We start from the raw sequence: 15,428 nt of genomic DNA on the forward strand, positions 1-15,428 counted from the left end.
TAACATTATTATATGTATTTTCTCGTTGGAAGTAGGATCTTATTTGTTTTAGAAGTCTCAATTGGCCTCAGGGCTGTAACCCCGGGTGTCCTCCCCTAATTGAAGCCTGATAAGTAGAATTCAATCAACTTATGTAATGGAAACTTTCTTTATCTTAATCCTAAACAGTTTCTTGCTAAGGATAACTTTGAAAAAAATTAATCCATCACCATATTATTTATAAATAAAAATTTTAACAAAAAGAAAAACCGATTTCATACAAAGCACTATTTTAAGACAACTAAATATGCACTAAAAAGTAAAAAATAATAATTGCGTATTCAACATATTTTTTAGAGTCCTCCTAAGTAAAATGAAATGAAAAATATTAGACTACTTAAAAGTCGATTTACGATTGTATAACGTAGTTATAGTTATTGATATAAAAAAACATATTTCTTGAAGCATTATAAGCGTTTTTGATAGATATACTTGATTCTTGGCTGATATATCGTTTTCACAAGCATACCATCATTAAACTGAACTAAATTAAAATGGGAAGCACTAGCTTCCAAACATAAAAAAAATTATCAAAATCGGTCCAACCAGTGAAAAGTTATGAGGTGAAAAACATATAAAAAAGAAAAAAAAAATACGGACGAATTGATAACCTCCTCCTTTTTGAAGTCGGTTGAAAACAATGTCAGTTTATATGATTTGTTGATGTATTTGAGATCGAAATTGATTAATAATAACTTATAATGAGGGGAAGGGGGAATAATAGTCATATATAAGCTGCAGTTTATCTTTTTATTATCGAATTATAATAGATATACTCAATACAAGATTTATAGATGTTCAGTATTAAATTCGTTTAACGTTAGTTTTCATCATCGTCATCCTGTTGTCTCTATAAAAAGAAACATATTTATATTAATAAGACGATTAAGCTGTAATGATTATTGAATGATGAATGAATGAATGAATGAATAAATAAAATAATGAAATAAATGAATTACTTATGCCTTCACGTTTAGAAATAAAAAAATATGGAAGTCTAATAGTGTTGCCCTTCTATTTTTTTTAGCTCTGGCAATACTAGAACTATATTTGTTTAGTTATACAGTATCATTGTCTTTGTATAACTTACACTAAGGCCATGCTAAAAAGATGCTGTTTAACTTACCAAGTATGGTTGGTACGCGTATCCTTGGTTGTAATAAGTATTCGTATATCCTTGACCCTATAAAGGAGGAAACAGTTATGTGAAGTAGTCCGTTAAATGACGGATTACTGACATTTGACATGACAGGTTACTGTATTGATGTGCGTCTATCAATTGTGATGAATGCTCATCAAACTAGTGAAATATCTTAAGTCGTTTTTTAAGAGTGGACGATTGTATGCAGTTAGTTCTATAAGAATAACATAGAATCACCAAACACTTATCGAATTATATATTTTTAAACTATTGTACTTACGTAATAGGGTGTGTTGGCCTGTAATAAAAAAAATTGTCATTAATCAAAGTCAAATTTGTTTTTTTAATAATCTCTATCTCTTAGTCAAATAATTTCACTATAGACGTTATCATTATTTACTTCATTTTAATTGATTTTATAAAGGCTATTGTGGGTTCATTCGTCTTGAACGAGGTACAATGAAACTATAAATTAATAATCAACACTTACGTCATATCCGTAGCCGTAGTTATTTCCATATGTTGGCTGTAAAAAATATACATATGAAACGAATCATTATATAACTTGAGTGTACACTTGGTAGGGGCTTATACAATACAATGCTCTTTCACATTCAATCTAGTAAAAAATTCCCATCTTCACCCATAGACAATGACGCTGTAAGAAATATTAACTATTCCTTACATCGTCAATGCGCCATCAACCTTGGGAACTAAGATGTTATGTCCCTTGTGCCTGTAGTTACACTGGCTCATTCACCCTTCAAATCGGAACACAACAATACTGAGTACTGTTATTTGACGGTAGAATAACTGATGAGTGGGTGGTCAGTACTCAGACGGCCTTGCACAAAGCCCTACCACCACGAAAGTATCAACAGAATTCTTAATAATAATTGCATCTAACCGAACCATTTACGGACAATGCTTGCGGCAATTGTTAATGTCGATGCATTCATATGTTTGTCGTATAAAGAAAAAAAAATAGTCTATTCCAATGCAAGCAGGAAAAAAGATAAACTAACTTCTTAATAACTTAGCTTTATTGTGCACTGTTGAGAGTTTATGATTAGTATATTTATAATACAACACTATTGCATTTGACCACTAATTTTAATTTTACTTCCAAGATTTCGTCGTTAAAATCGCCAATTTTTTCGGAAATCCATAGTGAATATCATAGATTAATCAAGCTCTCGACCAATGGTATAGCGTTAATGTGCTGTCAAAGAGTGGCGGATTTACCAATAGGCTAAGTAAGAGCCTATGGCGGCAGATTTAGAGGGGCGGAAAATCTGGCTTTTTTTTATCTTACAGAAATGATTATAATTAATATATGTAATACTCGTCACTACACAACCCGCTATGGGTTGCATTTATCTAGTAACTATAATAACGAGAAAAAAGCCGATATGATGAGGACGATAGAACACAGATCATAAAGTTGCTATTTCAGAATAAATGTAATTAATATAATTGGGAACTAAACTAACGTTTGAATTTCAAAATTCAGTAGGGGCTGCAAAAATTGAATAGCCTAGCGGCAAACATATAAATCTGCCACTTCTGTTAAATGTTGTTTATTTAACTTTTTCCCTGTTATGGTTGAAATAGAGTATATAATATGTAAGATGTATGTAACCACCATAAATAAAAGCTTTTAATAAAACAGGTGTCATGGGACACCCATTTGAAACGAACTTGCTTTCGCTTTGTGTTATGAATTAAATAAATAACAGACACAATGGAATAAGTTAGCAGAGTTTAAGAATAATTAAATAACAAAGAAAAAAATGTTGCCATTACAAATCCCGTCTGAACTAAATCAGATATTTAAAAAATATTTATTTAAAAGAAATACATTAATTACCTACTAATAAATGTTTGTATTCACACATAGTACACACATTTATTAGAAATCACAAAAACCTCATGATATTTGAACTCGTGTATTTTTTTTAATTCTGAGACTCTAAGACAAGAAAATATATCAATCACAGAAAAAAGTTTTTATATGGTAGTTTAAGTAATTATATTAGGGACATTGTGTGTGTGGTGAGCGTGTGAAGGTATCGTTTCTAACAGAAATGGAAAGATAAATATAGATATTTTGGTTACCTTGTAGTAACGGTTGTACTGTTGAGAGAAAAAAAAAACATTATTATATTTAATTTTATTATATATAAATTTATATTTTAATAAAATAAAATTTCGCTCCTTGTGTGTTTCTTTTATGAAAAAAACAATATTTTTTTACTTCTCGATTTGAACCAAGTCTCATCATCTCACTTACTAGCTGAATCTTACTTAAGCGAGGTTGTAGCAAACATAAATATCATATAGACAGTTCTAATAATATATAACAAATCAGAATATGAAAATTTAATATAAGCTGGATAATATTTGTTTAAGTGGTCGACGGTGACAGCGGAGGTGACAACAGACCATCAGGTGTTCCATTTGTAAATCTATATAAATTAAAATGATTTTAATTACCTTGTTGTAGTAGTCAGCGGTGTCATAATATGGCTATAAAAAATTACTAAATTTATTGAAAATAATAAAGCAGGTAATTACTCCAAATTGAGAATTAGGGGTTTCGAATTGGAAAAAAAATTATATTTCAAAACGTAGAACGAAATTGTATAAATATCAAAAAACATTTTATTTAAAAAAAATAAAAATTAAAAAAAGAAATTACAAATATATACTTTTTTGTATTTCAAAATGAAGCTGTACTAGGCATATTTAAAATTCATTAAGTGTAATTAGAAGTTGAAAGTTATATCTTACCGGTTTGTATGAGCCATGATAATATGGAGAATACTGTAAGAAAATATATGTATGAAAACACACACACACACACACACAGGAATGGTTTTATTTTTAAATCAAAATGTCATTTATTCAAGGAGGTTAATCCAAACAGTTTTGAATAGTCATGTAACAGTTTTGAAATAATTTAAACCTAACACCGATTCGAAAGCATATTCTAAAAAGAATAACCGGCAAGAAAATCAGTAGTTACTCTATTCCAGCATTTAATTACAGAGTATGTCCGTTCAGTTCAATCATTTTTTTATAATTTTGATGAAATGTTGCATTTACTTATATAATTATATATCGCTACTTATATTATATAATAATGTTATAGGTATATAAGGCTTCATATAAGTATGTATTTTGTTTTAATAGATTGTTCGTTAGGCATTATTTAAATGCCTTGTCACTTCTTAGTATAGATGTAATGTAGCATAACAAAATGTCTTACGTATCTGAAGCTTAGGCTCTGAAAAAAAAAACAAAGTCAGTATCGATTCGAAATTTTAAAAAAAATCATAAAGTAATGAAGTGTATACATACGCCCAGATCATAGGATTTTCCATAGTACTATAAAAAAAAAGAAAATTATTAATCAAATTGAAATTCTAAATTTAAATTGTAATCATTGCATAGCGGTGTTTACATAATATATTTGTCTCTTTCTGATTTGACATTTGAAATTTACTCAATGTTTTATTTTATTCACCATATTAAAAACCTTTATACTCATTAATTAATACAAACATATATACATTATATACTTATTAAATATGATAGTATGTTTATAGTACTGGTTGTTTTTTTTTAATTGTTCATCTTGATACTAAAGTAAAGTAAAGTAAAGTAACAGCCTGTAAATTTCCCACAGCTGGGATAATACCTCCTCTTCGATTAAGGAGAGGGTTTGGAACGTTTTCCACCACGCTGTTCCAATGCAGGTAGGTGAAATGCAAATGTGGCAGATTTTCAATTAAATTAGACACATGCAGGTTTTCTCACGACGCTTTCCTTCACCGATACTATGACAATGAAATTTGTCTCTTAATATTTTTTATATGGTAATTTACTTTTAATAATTAATTGTTATATTAATTATTTTCTGTATATTAACTCACAGTTCTCTGAGCTGCAGCACTGTTCTGTTGAAAAATAATAATAAAGTCACTTTGAATAATTATTATGTAATACTGTATACTTAATCTCTGGGACTCGTTAAAATAAAAATAAAATGATAAAAGGTTTTTTTTATTTATATTTCTAGATAGACTGTTAAAGTTGAGAATGTGTCAAAAAAAAATGTGCCCAAAATTTTTTACTAAGTACACACACTTTTGTGAAATTGTCTAGATATCATATAAATAATCTAAGCTATAAATTTTTTTTAAATTTATTTTCAAGTTTGTTTTATTTTTATAATTGTAATAATCAAAATTTAAAAAGATAATTTTTATCTTACTCCTTGACCAAGTTGATTTGAATGTCTCTGAAAAAAAAAATAGTATTTAGATATAGTGTTGTAAAAAAATCAGCACTACAAACTTCGCTTAGCAGACGTTTAGTCAAATAGCAACCTCTCTCATTCAGCCCTCATTGGTTTCGTGGTTTAAATTTAGAATTTCTGCTTTTTCATTCCAATTAGTTATTTCTTATAACTTATAAAGTACCTTAAATATGGGATTGATCACGTTAAATGAACATAATTATTCAAAATTGGATAGTCTATATTTCAAAATTACAACACATTAATAATTAAATTTGACGACCTCCATGGTCGAGTGGTGTGTACATAGGTTTTCATGGGTACGCCACTCTGAGGTCTCGGGCTCGATTCCCGGTCGAGTCGATGTAGATTACCATTAGTTTTCTATGTTGTCTTGGGTCTGGGTGTTGGTACCGTCGTTACTTCTGATTTCCATAACACAAGTGCTTCAGCTACTTACATTGGGATCAGAGTAATGTATGTGATGTTGTCTCATATTTAAAAAAAAAATATTTTTAATAATTAAGTTATCATGTTATTTAGCAAAAAGATAGATATAAAAGAGTATTTACTTTATCGTTGTCGACTAGCTAAAAATAAAAAAATAAATAATATATTAATGGACCAATTATTTGAGTATAATTTTAATTTATTTATTTTGACTATTAAAACTTTTTTATTGACTTACTTGTAAGCGGACACTATTTAATTGTCTTCGACCTTGCTGTAAAGCAAATTATTCGAAGATTTTAGTATTTATTTTCATTAATCAAAAGTAATATTAAAAAAAAAACGATAAGAACCTGTTGTTGATCATCATCGTCCTGCTGGTTCGGCTATAGTAATAAAAAAGTTAAAAAATTACCATAGATAAATAATATCTTTGACAGTTAAAAAAAAACCGCCAAATTTATTACTGTCATTGCGCTCTTAATAAAGTCAATTTATATCTATCTCTTTGTCAATTTCCGAATACGGATTATTGTTTTAATTATATTATCATTACATAGTATAAAACAAAGTCGCTTACCGATGTCTGTCCCTATGTATGCCTAGATCTTTAAAATTATGCAATGGATTTTGATGCGATTTTTTTAATACATAAAGTGATTAAAGAGGAAGGTTTTTTAAGTATAAAAGATGGACAATATGGTAAAGAAACACTGATAATTCTATGCGAAGCCGGGGCGGGTCTCTAGTCCTAATATAATTGTAATCTTTGCTTATGAATTATACGACAAGGCATTAAAAAAAAAAACTTACTGCAGGTAAGGCCGAGACGACTACCAAGCAAAAAGCAAAAACAACGAGAACTTTCATATTGCTTGATTTGTTTCACCAACTCACTAGTAACGATACGAAAAAAACCTAGGCTTTATATATTGTTTATTTAATCTGTGACGAATATTTCAAAATGGCGTCCGTGTTGATTAATTAACTATGAAATTTAACTTGTCGACAAATTAACGTTGATATTAAAATACTAAAGCTTATCTATAAATGTGTGAAATTTAACTTTCGTGTAGTAATTCAATTAAAAATTAATTAATTATCGAATTATATAATGTGAAGTTTAATAATTATAAAAATAGGAAAAAAGTCAAGTCGAGAATTTTCGTCCCTAGGAAAACGCAATAGGCGGTTCCCCCACGTGTATTGGGGTATGTGGGACTCACTTTGATTATTTTTTTTTTATTATGGTACAGGTTGGCGGACGAGCATATGGGCCACCTAATGGTAAGTGGTTACCATCGCCCATAGACAATGACGCTGTAAGAAATATTAACTATTCCTTACATCGTCAATGTGCCACCAACCTTGGGAACTAAGATGCTATGTCCCTAGTGCCTGTAGTTAGACTGGCTCACTCACCCTTCAAACCGGAACACAACAATACTGAGTACTGTTATTTGATTATTGATATTGTCGATTGTTACATTGGAAAACTCACTAAAAACCCGCGTTACACATACGGTGTACCCTATTCCAGTGGAACTAGGTAAAAAGATAAAAACTCTTAGATTTATGTATTTAATCTAATTTACAAAAAACTTCAGGTATATTGTGCACTATTAAGAGTTTATAATTAATACTATTAAACCATAGTGAATATCATAGATTAATCAAGCTCTCGATCAGTGATACCACTGTTTAATAAATAAATAACAGTGTATTTGGCTTTTCCTGTTTAGTTGGAATAAAATATAAATAATCTGTGCTAATATTATAAATACTAAAGTAACTCTGAATGTCTGTTTGGTACGTTTTCACAGATGGTCACTTATCACTGAATGAAAATTATGATATTGATGAATTATTTTTTGAGGCAAATCTTGAAACCTAATTATGGACAAAGATGTCTAACCCTTTAGGGATAATTTTGGGGCTAACGAGTTCTTAAAGAATTTTCATAAAAAAATTGCATTTTCAAGCAGATGATACAAGTGAGGAATAATCGGTATATTTCCTGGTCCCTTTCGGTTACGGCACCAAATCTCTAGAGGGACTAGTTAATTAGTACGTAAATACAGGCGCCCATGCTCTCATTATCCGGCTTTGGAAATCTGACGTGAAATTTCGCCTGAATGTACGCTTCGTATATAAACAGCAATATCGAACATGTCTGAAACTGATATTGTTTCACTAAACCCAAAGCAGAACTATACATCGAAAACAGGTTTACACAATGACGCTGTACGATAACATATATCACACAATATCTATAATAATTAAAAAAAAAGTTATCTAAAAAATAACATCGACTTCAAAGTGATCACTAAAAAGTATTAAAATAATTTCATTTAATTATTTGTTAATTTTTTCAAATAGCGCTGCACCTATTTCAATAAAACTTATATCTGGTGCATGATATACCAAACAATAACATAACAAAAGAAATGTTTAGTGAACCTGTACTTCTCTTCATAAAAGCTACGAAGAGGAGTATAAATCCATATATTAATGTTGAAAGAACTATTTCCTAACTCCTAGTGATTGAGGACTTACACCCTCCATCATCAGCTCAGCAGTATAACATTATGATTGCCAGAAGTAAATGCCAATATAACATGTGCCTATAAAATTTGAGGGTTCCCCTCGATTTCTCTAGCATCACATCATCAAATTTTGATATTCTCATCATGGTACCATTCCAGGAGTATCTTCTTTCTAACTAAAAAAAAAATCATCAAAATCGGTTCATAAATGGCGAAGTAATCGGCGAACAAACATAAAAAGAAATATGTAAGGGTCGAATTGAGAACACTCCTTCTTTGAAGTCGCTTAATAATTGCCCGCGGCTGCGCTCGCGTTTGAGGGTTTGGTTGTCATGCGTTAGGCAAAAAAAGTCTTTGTCCTTTCTTGAAATTCATGTTTGCTTCATACCAAATTTCATGAAATTCAGTCCATCTGTTTGGTCGTGAAAGAGCGACAGACAGACAGCCTGAGTTACTTTGACATATATAATATTAATATAGATATATAAAGATGATTTTGTTAGTATAATAAATATGTTATTAGTAAAACGTAGTATAATTGTCTTTCATTAGAGGATAGTGTCAATTAACACTAAACAGCATCAAGATTACAATAGTAACAATAAAATCAAAATCAAAATAAACTTTATTCAAGTGGGCTTTTACAAGCACTTTTGAATCGTCATTTAACAATTAAGTGAAGCTACCACCGGTTCGGAAAGTATATTCTACCGAGAAGAACCGGGAAGAAACTCAGTAGTTACTCTTTTTCAACATTTAAAAAATACAAACTCATGTTAGTTAATACAATTATTTAAATTAATATATCCAGCCTGGAAATCAACAAGTATCCTTTCAACGCTTTTTTATCATCTATAAAATCTTGTATCGAATAATATGCTTTTCTACTAATGTATTTTTTACAAACGATTTGAATTTACGAAACGGCAAAGTTAAAAATGTCTGCGGAATTGTATTATAGAAACGGATACCTTGGCCCAAGGAGGATTTATTGACTTTGCGGAGTCGGAAAATTGGCGTTATAAGCTTATCCTTACTTCTATTATGCACATACAATTATTATCACAGATTTTATCAAAGTGATCAATGTTACTGTGAATATACAAAATATTGTTATTATATATACCTATATATCTCCATTACACGGCCACAGAGTCTTCCAAATGTCGGATCAATCGAACTAACCAACCGATCGGCATCCTGTTTCTCCGACATACATATTAATAAATACGCCAGTAGAATGTATAGTATTTATTTATTGTTGGTTTTATTTTTATAAAATATTAGTGCCCTGAAGTTAACAAATCGAATTTTACAATATTTTTTAAATGTCGTTCCATGCGCGACTCTCTTTTGTTTTTTTTAATAATCCGTTTGCGCGGGAAAACATCTTGTATCATTTTATTCAGCCATACCAATGACGTTCTAAAATCGATTACACTTTTACGAAAATTTCTACTTGGTGGTAGGGCTTTGTGCAAGCCCACCTGGGTAGGTACTACCCACTCATCAAATATTCTACCGCAAAACAACAGTACGCAGTATTGTTGTATTCGGGTTTGAAGGGTGAGTGAGCCAGTAACCACAGGCACAAGGGGACATAGTATCTTAGTTCCCAAGCTTGGTGGTGCATTAATGATGTAAGAAATAGTTAATATTTCTTACAGCATTATTGTCTATGGGTGGTGGTGACCACTTACCATCAGGTGATCATACGCCGGTCCGCCAACCTATTCCTAAAAAAAAAATATGAGTTTATTGAATATATAATTATAATATAAATGTATTAGCATAAAGAAGTATTTCTAACAATATTATTCTTAAACTTATTTAATTGGATTTTTATCTTTACCATGCTTGCCAACCAATGCTTAATAACTATAGAGCATTCTATACAACGCCCTATTTTTGTTATAGCTGTCTTGTTTTATTAACAGACAATAAAAGAAAGCGTAAATGTATAATTCAATTATCTGCAAGACGACACAAGTCCTTTAAGCATAAAATTGCCCTCAAATGAATGAGAAAATTTAAATTACTCCTGACGGCGAAAGTTCAGAACGGTCTTTCCAATAATTTTTTTTTTATTATATAGCTTTCAAAGATAAGTTCTCAAGAAATGCCGAGCTGGCATAGTGGTTAAAACCCGTGCAACTTAACCGATGATTGCGGGTTCAAACCCAGGCAAGTACCAATGAGTAATCATGTGCTTAATTTGTGTTTGTAATTCATCTCGTGCTCGGCGGTAAAGGAAAAAACCTGCATGTATTCTAATTCCACAGAAATTCTGACACATGTGTATTCCACCAACCCGCATTGGATCAGCGTGGTGGAATATGTTCCGAACCATCTCCTCAAAAAGAGAGAGGCCTTAGCCCAGCAGTGGGAAATTTACAGGCTGTTGTTTTATTGTTGTTCAATTTCTATAGATAAGCTCTCAAGAAGCAATTGATAAATTTAAAACTATAAAGAATTATATTAAATAGTTAGTATATATTTATTACGTACTTTTGTAATTTCAGTATTTCGGGATAGCCAAAATAATATTATCATTCTACAACGATGCTCCAATCTCTCTATCTTTTGTTAGAATGCCCAATCATATGCTCAATCATATTTTAAATAAGAAATAGTGTTACATGCCAGTATTAAATGCTATGCCATATAAAATAATATGAATTACAATCTTACAAATTATTGATCAATTAATTACAATAATTACTAAACTATTGTATGTAATAAAGTAAATTCAATAGTAGCTATATTAATAATATGCAATAATAATGTGATATAAATTATGATATAGAATCAAATGTCATAACATCGTATTGAAGGCTAGGGTTACTCTGTAATAATATGTAATTTGTTGTCTCTGTTAGCCTTAAGGATATATTGTCTCTGGGGCTGATCATTACATAGTAAAATCATATAAAATAAAACCAATAATTAATATAAAACAAAGTCGATGTCTGTCCGTATCTTTAAAATTACGCAACAGGTTTTAATGAAGTTTTTAATAGATAGATTCTAGAGGTTTTTGTCTATAATACACGGACAATGTAGTAAACACTGATAATTTTAGATGTTTCTATCTAATTAAGTATCAGTATTGCACCCGTGCGAAGCCGAGACGGTTCGCTAGCCTTGGATAAAGAATGACCGTGACCTCATTCTTTATCCTGTGTAGTGCATTTTAATGGCTAACATGCTGGCCATTAAAATGCACTGACATCGAAACTAAATCAACACGTATAACTTCATCTATGAGTATTTCAAGCGAACTGATATATACAGTGGCTGTGCAAGATCGAATCTTAATGTGGGCAAGATACAGTTTGCGAGGCCCTTGTTTTTTTTTCTCAGAACTCTGATCCCAGTGTTATATGTTGTACTTTTTCGGGCGCGAGGCCCTTTGCACCGCGAGGCCGTGGCTGTTTGTTACCAGTGACGCTGCAAGATTGAATCTTAATTTGAGAAAGAGTTTGCGAGGCCCTTGCTTTTTTCAAATTTCGGGCGCGAGGCCCTTTGCACCGCGAGGCCGGGGCCGGTGGCCCACACCGCCCACGCCTTACGCAGCCACTAGGTATATGACTGATGGCTTTATGGTGGTCACAAGTAAGCTTTTACAAGCACTTTTGAATCCATTCTTTAGTTCTCCAATGCGCTATGAATCTAGCGAACTGTTACTTGGGAGATGTAATATCCCTTGTGTTTATAGTTACACTGGCTCACTGACTATTCAAATCGGAACACAACGGTCCCAAGTATTGCTGTTAGCGGTAGAATATCTGACGAGCTCATTTGCATGTGAACCGCAGATACACACTTTCAAATATTCATCCCCTCTTTTTGGGTTGAAATTAATAAAATACTTTACATACTTTAATGGTGTGATCGAGCATTTTAATATCATCTGACCGACGTAAGAAAAATAAAATGAAAATAAATAATAACTATCTGTGCTTCTTCATGCCTCTGTGTTCTTGCTGAATGTTTAAATTTAAGTGAAACTTCCGTCAAACGCTGTTCAGCGGTCCGGTCGTTCCAGAGATTGCCGGAACAAACAGACAGACAAACATTGTGAAAAATATTGTTTTGGTATATATACGTACCGTGATATTTTATTATTACATACAGACGCAATTTTTTTATTATATGTATAGATAATAGTTGAAACACAAATTATTATTGAGTCAATAAAGTCAATAAATCTTTTTCGGGGCATGGTGCCCGTTTCTATAATAAAATTCCGCAGACATTTTTAACTTTGCCGTTTTGTAAATTCAAATCGTTTATACAAAAATTCATTGGTAAAAAGGGCATATTATTCGATACAAGATTTTGTAGATGATAAAAAGCGTTGAAATAATACCTGTTGACTTCCAGGCAGGATATATTAATTTAAATAATTGTATTAACTAACATGACGACGATGTATTTTTTAAATGTTGAAAAAGAGTAACTACTGTGTTTCTTGCCACTTAATTGTAAAATGACGATTCAAGAGTGCTTGTAAAAGCCTACTTGAATAAAGTTTATTTTGATTTTTAATATCGCCTGATAACTGTATTAATTGACTCAATAATCGTACACCTCAATAATATCAAAGGCTTACAATACTTCATCTCGATTAAGAACAAATGGGTTCGCAAGTAAATCTTTGTTCGCAAGCGAAGATTTAAATTTCGCAAGCCACTGTCGCATTCGAGGCTTCGAGACGCTTGTCAAAACATATATATATATATATATATATTTTTTTTTTTTTTTTTTTTTTATTATGGCTTTTATTTGTGCCAAGAGGGCACAGATTATTTCGCCAATGTCACGTGCGATGGAGAAGACACGATGGAGATTGAACGGTGCGGTCGAGATTGCAGGCTTAATTTAATTTTAAGGGCACAATAGTAGTAGACTCTCTGTTAACCCATAACCTAAATGTCAAAACATAACGGCTTGCGTTGCCATGACACTTACAACTCCATTCGGGGTGACCCGCTCTTAAAAGTAAATCAGCCATCAAAAATTGCCATCTACTCAATTAATTAAATATCCAAATCAGCAACCAAAGTAACTGCGCCCCTTTATGTATATGTATTAATTTTTGTTTAAATGTTTCTATTATATTTTGCATTGTAATGTTGACATTTTATCGAGGTTGAATGAGTTATTTGAATGGTAACGTTTGGGAAGATATAGGTTAAGGGAAAGTCATAGCCCAGGGTCTATATCCAGCCAAGTTTATAGGACTTCTATAGAATGCCACTTTAACTGTATATACAATAAATTAATATGTACTTCCAGTGGGGGATTTACTAATAGACTAAGTAGGCTAGGGCGGCAGATTTAGAGGGGCGGCAGATTTAGAGGGGCGGCAAAGTTAGCCCAGATTTGTTATTATCTTATAGAAATAAAAAAGCTTATAGGCCTAATTTTATGTACACACTACGTCCGTAATCCGTATAATCCGTTGGAAAAATAATCTAGTAACTGACAGAAATATCACATAGTTTATAATCATACTATTAACAGGAAAAAGCCCGTGTAATAGGGACGATAGAACACAAATCATAAATGTTGCAAAAAACAGTAGGGGCGGCAGAAATTGAATAGCCTACTAGCCTATTAACGGCATTTTTGTAAATCCGCCACTATCTACTTCACATTATTTAAATAAGTAATAATACATATTGGACAACATTGCATACATTACTCTGATCCCAATTTAAGTTTCTAAAGCACTTTTGCTATGGCAAACCAGGAGTAACGACGCTACCATAAATACCAAGACAACATAGAAAATTAATGAACTTTTTCTACATCGACCCGGCCGGAAATCGAACCTGGGACCTCAGAGTGACCATGTAAGTCGGTGTACACACTACTTGACCACGTAGGTCGTCGAACATTATATTTTTTATCTTGTTCACTGGGTTGCATGTTCGATTATCAAAACGCTCGGCCTTGTACCCTTTCCATCAATATAAAATAACGTGAGGTCGCCTACTGTGAATTGATAGACCGCAATATCAATTATTCAAACCTACGACCATGGTATTTGCAGCCTTTTTAGCGAACTGTGTAACATGAGATTAAATTTTAGACTTTAACCAATGTTTCATTGAAAAAAATATATCTACTCCCACGTATGAGTCTATACATATAATAAAATCTGAGTGTCTGTTTGTAATATTAAAATAGCCCTTTTTCTCCTCAATGCATATGTATGTATACACGGTTAAGATACTAAAATAACATTTTTTACAATTTTTGTCTGGTCTGTTTGTTCCGGCTAATCTATGGAATGGTTGGACCGATTTTAACGGGTCTTTCACTGGCATATAACTGATATAATAAGAAGTAACATAGGATACATAAATGTATTTTTTTTGTTAAAATCCTACTTATTTCCATAGTTTGTAGGTAGTTATTTCCATACATTACCATTTAGTTAGGGCAACTGTACGTTATAAGTTGGTCGAGTTGTATAAAAATAACTATGTATGATCCAGTTCGCTATAGTTTTCGTTGAAAGTACTAACTTGGAGGTATACAGCACATTTTTATCAGAATTATTGTAATAGTATTTCAAAAGTTACGGGGGGGGGGGGGGCGCTCTAATTTTAACTTTGTATTAGTATAATTAGAGACGGGGGGATTGATCCACATGGTTTGGCAATGTTAAGGCAATTTTTGTTGTATTTAAAGATACCTTTTTAACGATACCCCACACGATGGGGTAAGTCGATTTTTTTTTCGAATTACCCTTTCGCTGTATTTAAAAACAATTATTTTTCGATAATTTTAAAAACTAATTTTTGGATAATTAGTATACATCTCTCCACCAATTTTCGTGGTAATCGGTGCAGAAACGGCGGTGAACGAGCCAGGACAGACAGACGGACATACATGACGAAACTATAAGGGTTCTTAGTAGACTACGGAACCCTAA

At 31.7% G+C, this 15,428-nt stretch overlaps 1 protein-coding gene across 3 annotated transcripts; it reads right to left on the reverse strand.

The window, feature by feature from the left end:
* Positions 1 to 770: 770 nt before the first annotated feature.
* On the reverse strand, positions 771 to 6,866 carry LOC124540780. 3 transcript variants are annotated; one of them, XM_047118492.1, is made up of 15 exons: positions 6,747 to 6,865; positions 6,287 to 6,319; positions 6,172 to 6,207; positions 6,056 to 6,073; positions 5,460 to 5,486; positions 5,119 to 5,142; positions 4,544 to 4,570; positions 4,452 to 4,469; positions 3,974 to 4,006; positions 3,677 to 3,709; positions 3,299 to 3,316; positions 1,671 to 1,706; positions 1,461 to 1,478; positions 1,166 to 1,222; positions 771 to 889 (listed from the first exon to the last, which is right to left on the reverse strand). In XM_047118492.1, exons 1-15 carry the CDS (start codon positions 6,801 to 6,803, stop codon positions 860 to 862), a joined length of 465 nt encoding a protein of 154 aa, XP_046974448.1. In that variant the 5' UTR covers positions 6,804 to 6,865; the 3' UTR covers positions 771 to 859. The 3 variants fall into 3 exon arrangements, with proteins under 3 accessions (XP_046974448.1, XP_046974449.1, XP_046974450.1); XM_047118493.1 differs by lacking the exon at positions 6,056 to 6,073 and having other exon boundaries at positions 6,747 to 6,866; XM_047118494.1 differs by lacking the exons at positions 6,056 to 6,073; positions 6,172 to 6,207; positions 6,287 to 6,319 and having other exon boundaries at positions 6,747 to 6,830.
* Between the last annotated feature and the right edge of the window lie 8,562 nt (positions 6,867 to 15,428).

Source organism: Vanessa cardui, chromosome 26 (assembly GCF_905220365.1).
Source record: "Vanessa cardui chromosome 26, ilVanCard2.1, whole genome shotgun sequence".
Classification (NCBI taxonomy): Eukaryota; Metazoa; Arthropoda; class Insecta; order Lepidoptera; family Nymphalidae; genus Vanessa; species Vanessa cardui.

Coding starts and splice junctions, on each gene's coding strand:
- LOC124540780 (XM_047118492.1), bottom strand. CDS start 6,803: ATGAAAGTTCTCGTTGTTTTTGCTTTTTGCTTGGTAGTCGTCTCGGCC. Junction 5,143..5,459: donor CAAATCAACTTGGTCAAGGA/GTAAGATAAAAA, acceptor ATTTTTCAACAG/AACAGTGCTGCAGCTCAGAG. Junction 4,571..5,118: donor GTGCTGCAGCTCAGAGAACT/GTGAGTTAATAT, acceptor TTTTTTTTATAG/TACTATGGAAAATCCTATGA.